Source organism: Chionomys nivalis, chromosome 25, assembly GCF_950005125.1.
Source record: "Chionomys nivalis chromosome 25, mChiNiv1.1, whole genome shotgun sequence".
Taxonomy (NCBI): Eukaryota; Metazoa; Chordata; class Mammalia; order Rodentia; family Cricetidae; genus Chionomys; species Chionomys nivalis.
The window spans coordinates 29850770-29864063 of NC_080110.1; the positions used below are offsets into that span (position 1 = coordinate 29850770).

Here is a 13294-nt window from a genome sequence, read left to right on the forward strand (position 1 = left end):
TTAAAGAAAAAAAGACCATATTTCTTTGTCTTGTTTTGCTGTATAAAAAAGATCCCAATATAAATCAGGGAGGGGAGAAGACAGATACACCCACCCCTTAGTGTAGAGAATGGGGGGACAAGAGGGTAAGCCTCCTAAGGAGAAGTGGGGAAGGGAATGTCATTTAAGGCTTAAAATATTCTCTGTAAAAAACTGGAGGAGTCTCCACAGCCCTAGAGGAAAGCAGAGGTTGAGAGTCTCGTGCTCGGTGTCCAGAGACGAAAGGCAGCCAGCCACTCTTCTCACTCTGGGTCACTTTCTTCCTTGTGTAGGTAAGAGTGCTGTAGGGCCCGGAAGGCAGAGATCCGCTTATGTGGGTTAAAAGTCAGCATCTCCTAAGGGGAAGAGGCAAAGGTTATATAGAGTGGAAGAGGGGATGCCCACCCTACCAAAGCTGCGAGGGGTTCCCTTTACCCCTACTCTGCCACCCACTCACAGAACGAAAACCGCAGCCAGTCCATTAACCAGACCTGGGTTCCGCGCTGGTCTTTGTGTGTGCGTGTTCACGTGTGAAAGAATATGGGCGTGGGCGTGTCAGGGTAGTCTGGGGTGTCAGTCCTTCCCTTCCATGGCGCTTCATGTCAGTACTGTATTCACTAGGCTATCTGGCCTGTGAGCTTCCAGGGAATTCTGCCCACCCCCCCCCAAAGCCGGCTGCCACACACAGCTTCTACATGGGTTCTGGGGATTCGAACTCAGGTCCACACTTCTGCCCTAAGAGCTTCACCCAGAGAGTCACCCCCCAGCCCATGTGCAGTACCAGTAGCAGCTGTGCTCCGGATTCCTCCATCTCCGGCACCACCGACTGCACTGGCCGAGGCCCTCTCGGGGAAAAGGCTCCTCGAGGCAGAGAGACCTCTCGAGGCCAGTCGTCTTCTGGAGGTAATCCGATGAGACTGTAGGGATAGGACAATCCTGCTCAGGGGCCTTTCAGTTGCCCACTGGAGCTGAGCAGAAGGGGAACTCAGAAAGGGGGTTTCCTTCCTCCTGACTGGATACTTACTCAAAGATTTTGCCCAACTGGTCGGCTTCCGAGTTTCCACAGAAGAGGGGCCTAAGGCAGAAAAATATCCCAAGTATGTATTATTTCAAGAACAGGAGCGTGCCAATCATGAAGGCTCAGATTAGAGAGGACAGAGGATGAAGGGATGTGACATTCCCAACTCCGAGGCATTTCAGGAGATTCGCCCGCATCATAACACCAAAAGGGGAGGTTGGGACTATAGCTGGGTGGCAGGGTACGCACCTAACACATACAAGAGCCTAGGTCGGGGTCCAAAACAGTCAAAAACAGATACATCTTATAAAAAGACGTGGGTGGGGCCGGGCGGTGGTGGCACACGCCTTTAATCCCAGCACTTGGGAGGCAGAGGCAGGCGGATCTCTGTGAGTTCGAGACCAGCCTGGTCTACAAGAGCTAGTTCCAGGACAGGCTCCAAAACCACAGAGAAACCCTGTCTCGAAAACCAAAAAAAAAAAAAAAAAAAAAAAAGGCGTGGGTGGGGATTGTAGTTTGGTGGGATAGAGGGGATAGAGCATTTGCCCGTGTACGTCTGGTTCTGATTTCAGCTTCCAACACCATAAATAATAACAGGGCTTGTGGAACTGAAGGTGGCTTAAGGAAGACAGATCTTAGTTCAAGGCTAGCCTGGTCTACAGAGGGAGTCTACAGGACAGCTAAGGCTACAGAGAGAAACCCTGTCTCAAAAACAAAAGAGTTTCAAGTCCCATACTTTCGACGGAACATCTCTGCAAAGATACAGCCAACGCTCCACATGTCCACAGGCGTGGCGTAGGTGGACTGCAGGAGGACTTCAGGGGCGCGGTACCAGAGCGTGACAACCTGAACAGAAGAGGAGACACCAGTGAGGGTCCTTCTTGTGAATCCTAGCTGCCTGGCTTGGGAAACATCAAGTCCAGGATGGCCTCAGCCAGGTGGATAATTACATCGTATCCACCATCCCAGCTCATTTGGGCGGCCATCTTTCTACTGACCACAGGGGTGAGGGCCATCTGGTAGCTGTAGATTCTGGCTAAGCCAAAGTCAGCCAGCTTGACGGTCCCATTGCTTGTCACCAGGATGTTCTCCGGTTTCAGGTCTCGATGAACAATGCAATTTGCATGCAGAAAATCTAGGCCGCTTAGAAACTGCCGCATCAGATCCTGGTTTTGAAGGAGAAAGCACAGACCACTGGAAACTATGGAACATGGCCAAAAATCCCAACAAGTTCTACCGCAAAGATCCCAGTCCACTTCTCAGTGTCCACCGCACTCACCTTGATGGTCTCAACTGGCAAGCCTGGTGGTGGGGCTTTGTCCAGGTATGTCCTTAGGTCCTGGTCTATGTGCTCAAACACCAGGGTAACCTTGATGTCTCGGTCAGTTCGGGAGGTAGCACAGACATCCATTAGCCTGACAAAAATAAATGGTCACCAACGGGCCAATCTCCTTTGGTCCATGTGGCCCCCAGATTTTTACGGTCCCACTTCTGACCACACACCCGAATTACAGATCCTATTCTTTCCTCCCCACCCAACCTTCTCACCTCACAACATTGGGATGTTCAAAGGCCTCCAACCTCCTCAGTAAGGCCACCTCACGAACTGTGCTGATGGGAAGGCCCCCTCCAGCTCCTCCTCCGTTAGGAACTCTCACACTCTTGAGGGCCACAAAGTGGCCACTGTGGGGATCCCGGGCCTTGTACACCGTCCCATAGGCGCCGACACCGATTTCAGCCACTGGTTCATACCGAGAGGTTGCCATTCTCGGAGCAGGGGATCTCCTACAATCACAGAGGCTTCAAATACCAAACTCTTTCACAGCTAGGAGGGGGATGTCCCAGCAGTAACAAAGGAATTCCTGCCCGCGACCGCACCAACTCAGCAGCCCGTCCCCTTCACACTTCCAGAGCCCGCGCCTCAGGTAACACAAAAGGCTCTACCACCAAGCCCTCCAGCCACGTGATGTCCTGGAGGAAAAAGAAGAATGCTTTTCTCTCGGAGGACACCGTACTGGGCACAAAGAAGATCAACACAGTGCACAGGGCGGGCATCGAAGATTCCACACCTCATTCTCTAAAATCACACCCTCGCCCGCGACCACAAAGGCCCCCACTTCCCGCCTTTGGGGCCACCCTTTCATAAGCAGCCAGCGACGCGCACCCGAGGGGAGCGAGGCGGCGGTGGTGGCGGGGACTGACACCCCATCCCTGGAAGGGGCTGCACTCACCTTACGCCCGGCCGAGAGCTGGGGAGGTGGCCCTTTATCTGGGCCCGGGAGCCGGTTCCTGCGGCGCCATACACCGGGGATCGGTCCCGGGCAGCTGGACGCTACGGGCCAGACCATAGACACAGGCCGCGAGCTAGAGAGGCCCCCTCACCCCCACCCTCACCATGTGACCAGCTGCCAGAGAGGCGCGCGGAAACTGGGGGGGCGGGGCGAACGCCGGACGTTCGGGGCACGTGACCGCCATCCGTCCTGCGCACTGGGTGACCGGGGCGGCCTTGATGGGAGGGGTGTAGTGGAGGAAGGGGGCGGGGACCGGGCGACCACGTGACCTGTTGCTATCCCACGTGACCCCTTGACTTTGCTCTGAGAAGCAGAGGTGTGGTTACGCTGTGTGGCACGTGACTGGCTGCCGTTCCCTGACTGCCGAGGGGGGGTGTGGGGGCGAGAGAGGGTGGAGCACCAGGCGGTGCCATGGCAACCGGGCCAACCAGCGCTCAACACTCGGCTCAAGGCCAAGCCTGAGCGCATCTTTAGTCTCACTACACGTCTGTACGTGGGCGGGAGGTCGGGGTGCTAGTGGGAGATCCTGGTACCAGAGATGGTACCTGTCACATTTCCACTCCACCGCCATGGAGAAACATTCGTATTTGTGTCTTTGTTTTACTCATTCATTCAACAAAATTTTACTAAGTGCTTCTTCCTTTCACTTGGTATGCGATGTTTTTGTTTTGGTGTTTCAGTCATTCGCCCTTTAAAGTAACGCCCAGGATAGCTAATGTAGCGAGTGTGGTCTTATGAAACGCGGAGGAGACACTTTCTATCTGAGGGGGAAACTAGGATTAAAAGATAGACGGAAGAAAAGATTGATAGCCGGGCGGTGGTGGCGCACGCCTTTAATCCCAGCACTCGGGAGGCAGAGGCAGGCGGATCTCTGTGAGTTCGAGACCAGCCTGGTTTACAAGAGCTAGTTCCAGGACAGGTTCCAAAACCACAGAGAAACCCTGTCTCGAAAAACCAAAAAAAAAAAAAAGAAAAAGATTGATATAGTTAGCCACTGTATGGGAAGAGTGGCCCTCCCGGGACTCTTCCAACTTGTAAACCTCCCTGGGAATATTCAAAGCAGCAAGGAGTTATTGGAAATAAGGACACTTGATCATAAAAGGCTCTTACCATTAAGATTCTGTATTCTGTTACATGTGTGTGATTGTACATATGGACAACAGCATGTACAAGCACGGTCACCAGTTCCACTGCAGACCACCACGTTGCCTGAGAATCTCGTGTCTCTGCAAACCTGGGACTCTTCATTGGTGTCACATTCCTTTTAGTTTTCAGGGCAGTCTTCAGCGCTACTCTTGCCTAAATAGCATTTCTCAAGTGGTGTGTCTGCCCACAGAAATCTAGGTAGACAGGTATATTTGACATTGTCTTATGGGCTCCAACTCTTTTATTGTTTCCCATCATTAAGAAATAAAGAACCATGTACTCATTTGTGGGAAACAACCTAAAATCTCGAGCTAATTTTTTTTTTTTTTTTTTTTTTTTTTTTTTTTTTTTTTTTGGTTTTTCGAGACAGGGTTTCTCTGTGGTTTTGGAGCCTGTCCTGGAACTAGCTCTTGTAGACCAGGCTGGCCTCGAACTCACAGAGATCCGCCTGCCTCTGCCTCCCGAGTGCTGGGATTAAAGGCGTGTGCCACTATTGCCCGGCCTCTCGAGCTAATTTAAAATTGTTTTTTAACCAGGCAGTGGTGGTGCACGATTTTAATCCCAGAACTCCGAACGCAGAGGGAGGTGGATCTCTGTGAGTTTTGAGGCCAGCCTGGTCTACAGAGAGAGTTCCAGGACAGCCTGGGGCTACACAGAGAAACCCTGCCTCAAAATAAATAAATAAATAAATAAATAAATAAATAAATAAATAAAATTGGTTTTTAGTGCTAGGAATTGGAGTCAGTGTTTTTAATTTTTAATGTGGTAAGCATGTGTTCAATAACTGTGCTATACTCCGAAACCCTAAACTGAAATCATGTTTGAGACGTATAGCCGAGGGTGGCCTTAAATTCACAGCAGTTGCTGTGCCTTAGCCTCCTAAATGCGGTTTTTACAGACTTGAGCGGTGACTATGGCTCTGATTTATTTATTTATTTATTATTTGTGGAATTTTGTTTTAATGGGATAAGGTCAACTCAGGTTGACCTTGAAACAGACAGGAAGCTAGGCTAGCCTCAAATGTTTGATTGCTTGGTCCTACTGCTCCAAGAAAAGGTTAGTGGCTTGCACTATGATTAATTTCGTTGCTTTCTCTTCTTCTTCTTCTTCTTCTTCTTCTTCTTCTTCTTCTTCTTCTTCTTCTTCTTCTTCTTCTTCTTCTTCCTTCTCCTCCTCCTTCTTCTTTTTCTCGACAGAGTCTTTTCCTTGTAGCCCAGGCTGGCTCCAAATTCTCTGAAGTCCAAGTGCTTGGATTCCAGACCTGAGCCAGCCACAACTAGCCTGAACCATTTTAGCATCTGGTTTGCCAAGTGTTCCATTCTAACTTTTATCCTTACTTTCCTGGTTGAGAATGTAACAGTGGTGGGATGTGGTGGGGCCTGATGGGACGTGGTGGGGCATGGTGGGATACATATTTAATCCCAAGAGGGGGCTGGGAGGCGGAGGCGGAGGCAGGTGGATGGCCAGCCTGATCTAGTTAGTGAGTTCCAGGCTAGCCAGGACCACACAATCAAACCTTGTCTGAGAGGGGTGTGGGGAGTGGAAATACACACACACACACAGTCAATTTAACAGCAGCAACTCAATATTAATGTAACTCATAATCTAGAACAAAATGGAAGGCACATAAGGCAGATTTCCTCTCTTGCTGCTGATGCTTCTTGTGCCAAGGAGACTGTAAGAAAAAGATCAGGAGCCGGGCGGTGGTGGCGCACGCCTTTAATCCCAGCACTCGGGAGGCAGAGGCAGGCGGATCTCTGGGAGTTCGAGACCAGCCTGGTCTACAAGAGCTAGTTCCAGGACAGGCTCCAAAACCACAGAGAAACCCTGTCTCGAAAAACCAAAAAAAAAAAAAAAAAAAAAAAAGAAAAAGATTAGGGCTAAGGGGCTGGAGAGGTGGGTGTTTCATTGGCTACATTCCTAGGGCTGTTTGGGGTTTTTAGCTTTCTGAAAGGCTAGGAGTCTGTGAGCTTATTAAACTCCTAACACAGTTTTGGTTTTCCTGAGACAGGGTCTCACCGTGTAGCCCTGGTTGTCCTGGAAATTGGTAGACCAGGTTGGCCTCCAACTGACAGAGAGCGCCTGCCTCTGACTTCTGAATGCTAGAATTAAAGACCATCACTGACCGGCTTTATTTATTTATTTTTGTTGGTTGGTTTGGTTTGGTTTTCCCAGTACAGGTATTACCTGCTTCATTTTGCCACTCATACGAGCACACTGCAGCTCGCTGTGCTTACAGGAAAAACTATCTTCTTTGTCTTTAACTCACAGACTTTCTTTCCCCCTGCTTCATTCATTGGTCCACCCAAAGCACTTGGATGTTTTGCACAAACATGACTGTCTTCACTACCACTTTCCATTGAGTAGTCTTAATGTGGCAATCTGTCCCTGGTTCGACTTGCTCATTCCCTCCCTTTTCTGTTAATTACTCTTTTACTAATTAATTTTTTTCTGTGTCTTTGACCCAGTGGGTTCCCAGGGAATCCTTTTTCCCTCAGCTTCACAAAGAGGCTGAGAGGGAAGGTGTAAACATAAAGCCGGGGGGGGGGGGATATGATAGGCTGGTAGTAGCTCTAGGGGTCAACTTGAAACAAAGATTTACGCGTGTATGTGTGGTACTCACTTCAGAGTAGTGGAGCTGAGGGCAGGGGGGCATCAAGCAAGACACGCCCATCCGTTTGGTATTCCTTTTTCTGCTCACTCACCACCTTCACACATTAGAATCAATCGCAATCGCTCGTGTCTCACACACTCTGATTCCATTCCTGCACACCACCATCTCACGGTCCCGTACGCGGCACCCTCTACAATCTTTTGTGTGCTACTAGGGGCCATCTCCTGCCCACTCAACGCCCGCACATCTCTAACCCCTTGCGGAGCTCTTTCTCTGCACACTCCCATTGTGCACACACCTCTGGGCCTCGTTACACCTGCAGCCTCTGAAGACTCACCTTCCATCCTCACACCCACCCGCGCGCGCACACACCTATTCTTCTACCAGGGTACACACTCCCCTTCCTTAGCCACTCCCCTTCTTCCTTGTCTCGCACACTCGCCCCGCCCCTGGGGACACCTGCTCGTGCTGGGCAGGGCGGGGATGCGCAGTCGCGGCCCCTTCTCCTCCTCTCCCCCTCCCCGCCCCACCCCTCCCTCCATCCCTCACCGGCTCCCCGGCTCCCGCCCCGCCCGCCCGCCGCTCCGGGGGGGTCTCCGCCGCCGCCGCCGCCGGAAGGAGCCGCCATTTGCCACCGCCGAGCGCACGGGCCGAGCCGAGCCGGATCCGGGAGTCGGAGCGGGATTGGGGCTGGGAGGACGGCGATGGGGGGCGGCCCCGCCGCAGAAAGACCGGGGCGCTTAAGCCCGGGCGCCCGGCCGGCTCCGGACCCCGACCCGCGGGGCGCGGCACCCTGAGCCCCTTCCCCGCCCCCTGCCCCTGCTCGGGCCATGCCTGTCCACCCTGCCATCCCCGGGCTGATGGCCCTCTCGGCCCCGCGAGCCCTGGAGCCCCGGCAGTGGCAGCAGTGAACGGCGCTTGCAGGCCGCGGAGACCCCGGCCCGGTCCGGCGCTCCCGCGCGCGCCCCCTTCCCGGCCTTGTCCTCGCCCCTCCCCCCGCCGCCCGGGAGCCCCCCTCGCTCGCCGCCCCCCGCCCCCCGGTGCCCGGACGATGCTCAAGTCTCGGCTCCGCATGTTCCTGAACGAGCTGAAGCTGCTGGTGCTGACGGGCGGGGGGCGGCCCCGGGCCGAGCCGCAGCCCCGGGGGGGCGGGGGAGGCGGCTGCGGCTGGGCTCCCTTCGCTGGCTGCTCCGCCCGGGACGGCGACGGCGACGAGGAGGAGTACTACGGGTCGGAGCCGCGGGCCCGGGGCCTGGCCGGCGACAAGGAACCGCGGGCCGGACCCCCGCCGCCGCCCGCGCCGCCGCCGCCGCCCCCAGGCGCGCTGGACGCCCTGTCGCTCAGCAGCAGCCTGGACAGTGGGCTCCGAACCCCTCAGTGCAGGATCTGCTTCCAAGGCCCGGAGCAGGTCAGGCTCGCCCGAGCACCTGGCTGGGCGGGGAGGGTGGGGGCGCGCACCTGGGGTGTCCGCGGAGACCGGAGCAGGGGGCGGGGCCTGGGGCAGCTGGGCGGGACCCAGGACCCCGAGTGGGAGTGGGGTGAGCTTGGCCTGTCTGGAGACTGCTGGAGTGTGTCAAGATTGGGGCAGGGGGAGTCGGGGGCTCCCAGGATGGGGTGGGGCTTTCTCCTAGGAGGGCTCAGGATCTCTGTCACCCATTATCAGGGACAGCTGTTAGCACCTGCTCCCCTCACCTTAGGGTCATCGCCGTTAGCTGAGGGAGCCCATTTTTTCCGAGGTGGGCCGAGAGGAGAGTACATTTGTTCGCACCTTGAGAGGAGGGGCCGACCAGGACCCTGCCTCACTCAGTCTCTCCTCTGGTGAGGCACTTTTTGTTCCCATTCTGCAACTTTCCACTTAATTCTAAAGAGCCTCCTTTGTTTAATTTTATAGGTAAAGTTGTCCCGGGATAGTACTGGGGGGCGTCCCTGCGCAGTGAGAAATGACTGCTTAACTAAAAGGGACCATGTCCCACTCTTGACCACAGAACGTCTCCCCATTGTAGTGTGGAAGCCACGATCGGTTTTATCCATCCCAGTTGGCACCAGACCTGTATGCTGGAAGTACCGTGGAGTGGGTGAAGGAAGGCATAGCTCAGCCGCTCTGACTCTCCTCTCCCTCCAGATCCTTAGGGAGAGGCTGACATAATCACCTTTGCAGTTTCTAGGCAAGGGGAGAATGGGCTTCCCTCCCACCCCAAATTGAATCCCTTTGGTTGCAGAAGTTTTTCTTGAGCTCTGACTTCTTACTTTTGTACTGCAGCTATAGCTTCTTTGCTTCTTTCTTAACCCTGCTTTGGGTTAAAAGCCGGAGCATTTAAACGTAGTAGTGTAAGCGGTTTCCTCTCCAGGAGTGCAGCAGAAGGGGTCCGGGTGATGATGGCTGACTGGGGCCCTCCCCTCTCTTCCTCCAGGGGGAGCTCCTGAGTCCTTGCCGCTGTGACGGCTCAGTGCGTTGTACACACCAGCCCTGCCTCATCCGCTGGATCAGTGAGAGAGGCTCTTGGAGCTGTGAACTCTGCTACTTCAAGTACCAGGTCCTGGCGATCAGCACCAAGAACCCATTGCAGGTGAGGGTGCCGGGAGAGGACTCAGAATGGGCAAAGGCCGGGTCCATCTTATTTGCTGTTTTCCTCCCTGTAGCGTTGTGGCATTCCAAGACACTGGTCTGGCGCTATTCTAGGGACCTTAGAACAGCAGGGAAGGAAAAGATGATGTTGGCAATGATAGTGCATGCACTCTGTTTCTTGTGTGCCGTTTGTTGTATATTAACTCTTTTGACTGGGTACCATGATTATGCCTGTCTTTAGAAACACAGGTACTGACTCACGTAGAATTACTCAACTAGTAAGAGATGGAATTAAGGTTGGAGTGCCAATGTATATGTTTGGGTTTCAAAGCGCCTTTCTAGAATAAGCTGGACTAGTTGTCTCAGGTCAGATCACTGTATGGAGAAGACAGGTTGTTAGTCCTGCCTGGGGTTTAGGGAAGGCGTCTGAAGTCTTCTCTTTGCCCCGCTGCCTATCCCTTCCTGTGACTTTTTGGAACATTTTCTCCCAAACAGTGGCAGGCCATCTCCCTGACTGTCATCGAGAAGGTCCAGATTGCGGCCATCGTTCTGGGCTCACTGTTCCTCGTCGCCAGCATCTCCTGGCTCATCTGGTCCTCGCTCAGCCCTTCAGCCAAGTGGCAGCGCCAGGATCTCCTCTTCCAGATCTGCTACGGCATGTACGGCTTCATGGACGTCGTCTGCATAGGTGAGAACACCTCCCTGCTCTCCCCCTTCCCGCTTAGCATCGCCTTTACTCACTCGCCTGGCTCCCTGCCCATCTTTCGGTTTCATAGTCCTAACCCTACCCCTGGAGACTGTCGGGGCTATCCTGGGGCCGTTCTCTGTGGCTCTGTCTTCTCAGTCCGCAGACACAAATGCTCATGGACCCGTGGCCTGTACATGGGCAGCGATTCACCCTGGTTCTCTCCTCCCTCCTTCAGGCCTCATTGTTCATGAAGGCTCTTCTGTCTACCGCATCTTCAAGCGCTGGCAAGCAGTGAACCAACAGTGGAAGGTCCTGAATTATGACAAGACCAAGGACATAGGAGGAGATGCAGGGGGAGGGACAGCAGGGAAACCAGGCCCCAGGACCTCACGGACCAGCCCCCCGGCGGGGGCCCCCAGCCGGCCCCCAGCTGCCCAGCGCATGCGGACGCTCTTGCCTCAGCGCTGTGGTTATACAATCCTGCATCTCCTTGGACAGCTACGGCCACCGGATGCCCGTTCCAGCTCTCATTCTGGTCGAGAGGTTGTCATGAGGGTCACTACAGTTTGACCTGGACTCCAGGGGCAGGGATCTCAACTCAGAGTGGCAGCCAGAGATGAGCTCTCCTGGCTGCTGAAGGTATGACCTACACAAGGTGTTTGGGGCACAGCGGGCCCACCACTGAGGATCTCTGTGGACAGCCTCAAGCTTGGAGACATTGTCTGGCCTCTACTGCCCACAGAGTAGAGACACCTGGATGACATTCCAGCTCCCACCGACACCACCTCGTGCTCATCTTGAGGATGGCCGGCCAGCAGGCAGGCGGGCAAGCAGCTTTTCTTCTTGGAGAGAACCATCTTTACCTCAGCTCTAGGGCCTCCAGTCCCCTGGCTCCACCATGGTGACTTGGTAAAGGGAGACCAATGCCAGAACACAAGGGGCTGTAGACCCCCATTCCCCACCCCACGGCCACAGGGCATCTGGCAATAAGACTAGTAAACATTGACCTCCCGTTCCCTGCATGAGGGCGGGGGACTTCCCCCTGCCCCACCCCCCATTGCATGGGGGAAGGGCATAAAGAATCATTTATACGCACGTGGAGACTCCTTTCTCATGGGGGCTTTTCTGAAGGCTGGAGGGTGTGGGGAGGCTCCTCAGCACAAGTTTGGAGTCCAAGCGTGGCTGGTAGCTGGAGGGACCCCTGCTTGCTTGCGAATAGTTCACGCTGGCCGCTAGGTGGCAGTGCTCGAGGTAGCAGAGGAAGGTGGACTTGACACCTGTGAGTTATATGACTTAGAAACTTAGAAAAAAAATCTGATCCCCCCCCCCCCCCGTCTACCTCATAGACTTGGAATGAGGCTAAATGAGGGATGGGTTAAATGCCAGTACAAAGACATTGGTAGTGGTGGAAAAGGGTTCTGGACTCGTTGCCGTCCACTGATTTCAGGTGGTAGGTGGCATATTGTCTGAAGGGCACGGAACTTTAACATTCCGAGTGACAGAGTTACAGCGACTGCAGGGCAGTGGTTATTGTAGGAATAAGAACACTTTGACCCCCCAAACACTGAACTTGGGGCAACGCTGGAGCTACTCAGCCTGTTCTGAGAACACCTGTGTTCAGTCCTTTCCAGGGTCTGTGTCCCCCAAACATGTTGTGCGATGAACATGGACTCATTCGGAGTGACAGGGAGGGAGCCTCTTCCCTCACAGTTAGGTCTTTAATCCCAGTTGAAACTGTAGCAGTTCAGGGTCACAGGTTTGATCCAGGTGTGCCCAGCTAGTGCTATCTCTGGAAGGTAGAAGCATAGGAGAGCTGTTGTTTATTAGAGAAACGGTTTGGGAAATGTGGGTCCGAGGGCTGGGGGTGCGGGTCCGTGGTAGGAGTGCTTGCTGGTGTGCATGAGGGCCTGGGTTTAACTCCATACCACCAAAAGATTATGTGGCTCAACTTGAAGCTTGGTCCCTTTCTCCTGAAGCCGGTGGCTGGGTATTATATGAATGATGGTGTCTTTTCAGTGAACCATTCATGAGCAATTAAAAAATTCCTTCATACATTGCTAAAGTCAGCTCCGGAGGCATTTTTTATTATTGGTCCTCTAAGAGAAGGTTCTGCTCTGCCTCCTCTTGGGAAAGCTTGGAAAAGAAATGTTTTTGTTCTAACAGCCCACCTTCCCTGGAGCACAGGGAACAACCTTGTTTATGATGCCTCTCCAGAAGCAGGGTGGGGGGGGTGAGGTGTCCTTTGGCTGCTGTCCATGGTGCTGGCATCAGTTTGGCTTGTGGGTGTAGGAACCGAAGCTGCCCTGGAGGCCTGACTGACTTTCAAGTGTCCTGAGAGGATGGGGTGAAGAGGGGACCAATGCAGATCTCTCCAGCTTTCTAATAGGAAATGTTTACCAGAGACACACTCCTCTACTTCCTCCCACCAGAAGACAGAGGGCTCGGACTTTATCGATGTTAATGGAAGAGCTAGTGGCGATAGGATGGGGGACAGAAAATCAGTGATTATTCTGCGAAGGAACTCAGATAAGACAAGCATGGGACTTCTGGGCCGAGCCAAGGATGTTCATGGTGGCCCTTCATGGAAGCTAGGGCATACTTAAGAACACACACACACACACACACACCCATGTGCAGTCTGAGTCCCCAAGGCCCACTTTCCCCTCCAGCACCAACGGAAGTCTTGGGATGGGGCCATGCAGCTATCTATAGAATCTGTTGCCTGTTTCCGAATTTACAGACCCTTGTCCAGGAAAGGAATCATAGCCACTGCTGTCTCTTCAGAGTGGCATTCTGCATATCTCTATAGTCCCTGGGTGGCACCTGCAGGTAGACCCTTTACTGAGTTCCGGGAGACAGGCCTCATAGCTTAGGCTGTACTCTCTCTTCCAGCTCAGATCTACCAAACCTCAGGTATTTTGAACTTGATGGTGGGTGAGTAGAAGCAGATACT

General features: G+C 53.7%; 2 protein-coding genes across 3 annotated transcripts; one reads left to right on the forward strand and one right to left on the reverse strand.

Moving 5' to 3' along the window:
- On the reverse strand, window positions 1–3468 carry Cdk4 (cyclin dependent kinase 4). Of its 2 annotated transcripts, XM_057757470.1 has the most exons (9): window positions 3268–3468; window positions 2915–3007; window positions 2585–2821; window positions 2316–2451; window positions 2035–2202; window positions 1773–1882; window positions 1043–1093; window positions 800–935; window positions 1–374 (listed from the first exon to the last, which is right to left on the reverse strand). In XM_057757470.1, the coding sequence occupies exons 3-9, from the start codon at window positions 2800–2802 to the stop codon at window positions 282–284; spliced, it is 912 nt and encodes a 303-aa protein (XP_057613453.1). In that variant the 5' UTR covers window positions 2803–2821; window positions 2915–3007; window positions 3268–3468; the 3' UTR covers window positions 1–281. The 2 variants fall into 2 exon arrangements, with proteins under 2 accessions (XP_057613453.1, XP_057613452.1); XM_057757469.1 differs by lacking the exon at window positions 2915–3007.
- A 4077-nt stretch (window positions 3469–7545) lies between these two features.
- Window positions 7546–12299, forward strand: Marchf9 (membrane associated ring-CH-type finger 9). The gene is made up of 4 exons (XM_057757796.1): window positions 7546–8495; window positions 9499–9654; window positions 10149–10341; window positions 10577–12299. The coding sequence occupies exons 1-4, from the start codon at window positions 8139–8141 to the stop codon at window positions 10909–10911; spliced, it is 1041 nt and encodes a 346-aa protein (XP_057613779.1). The 5' UTR covers window positions 7546–8138; the 3' UTR covers window positions 10912–12299.
- Window positions 12300–13294: the final 995 nt, after the last annotated feature.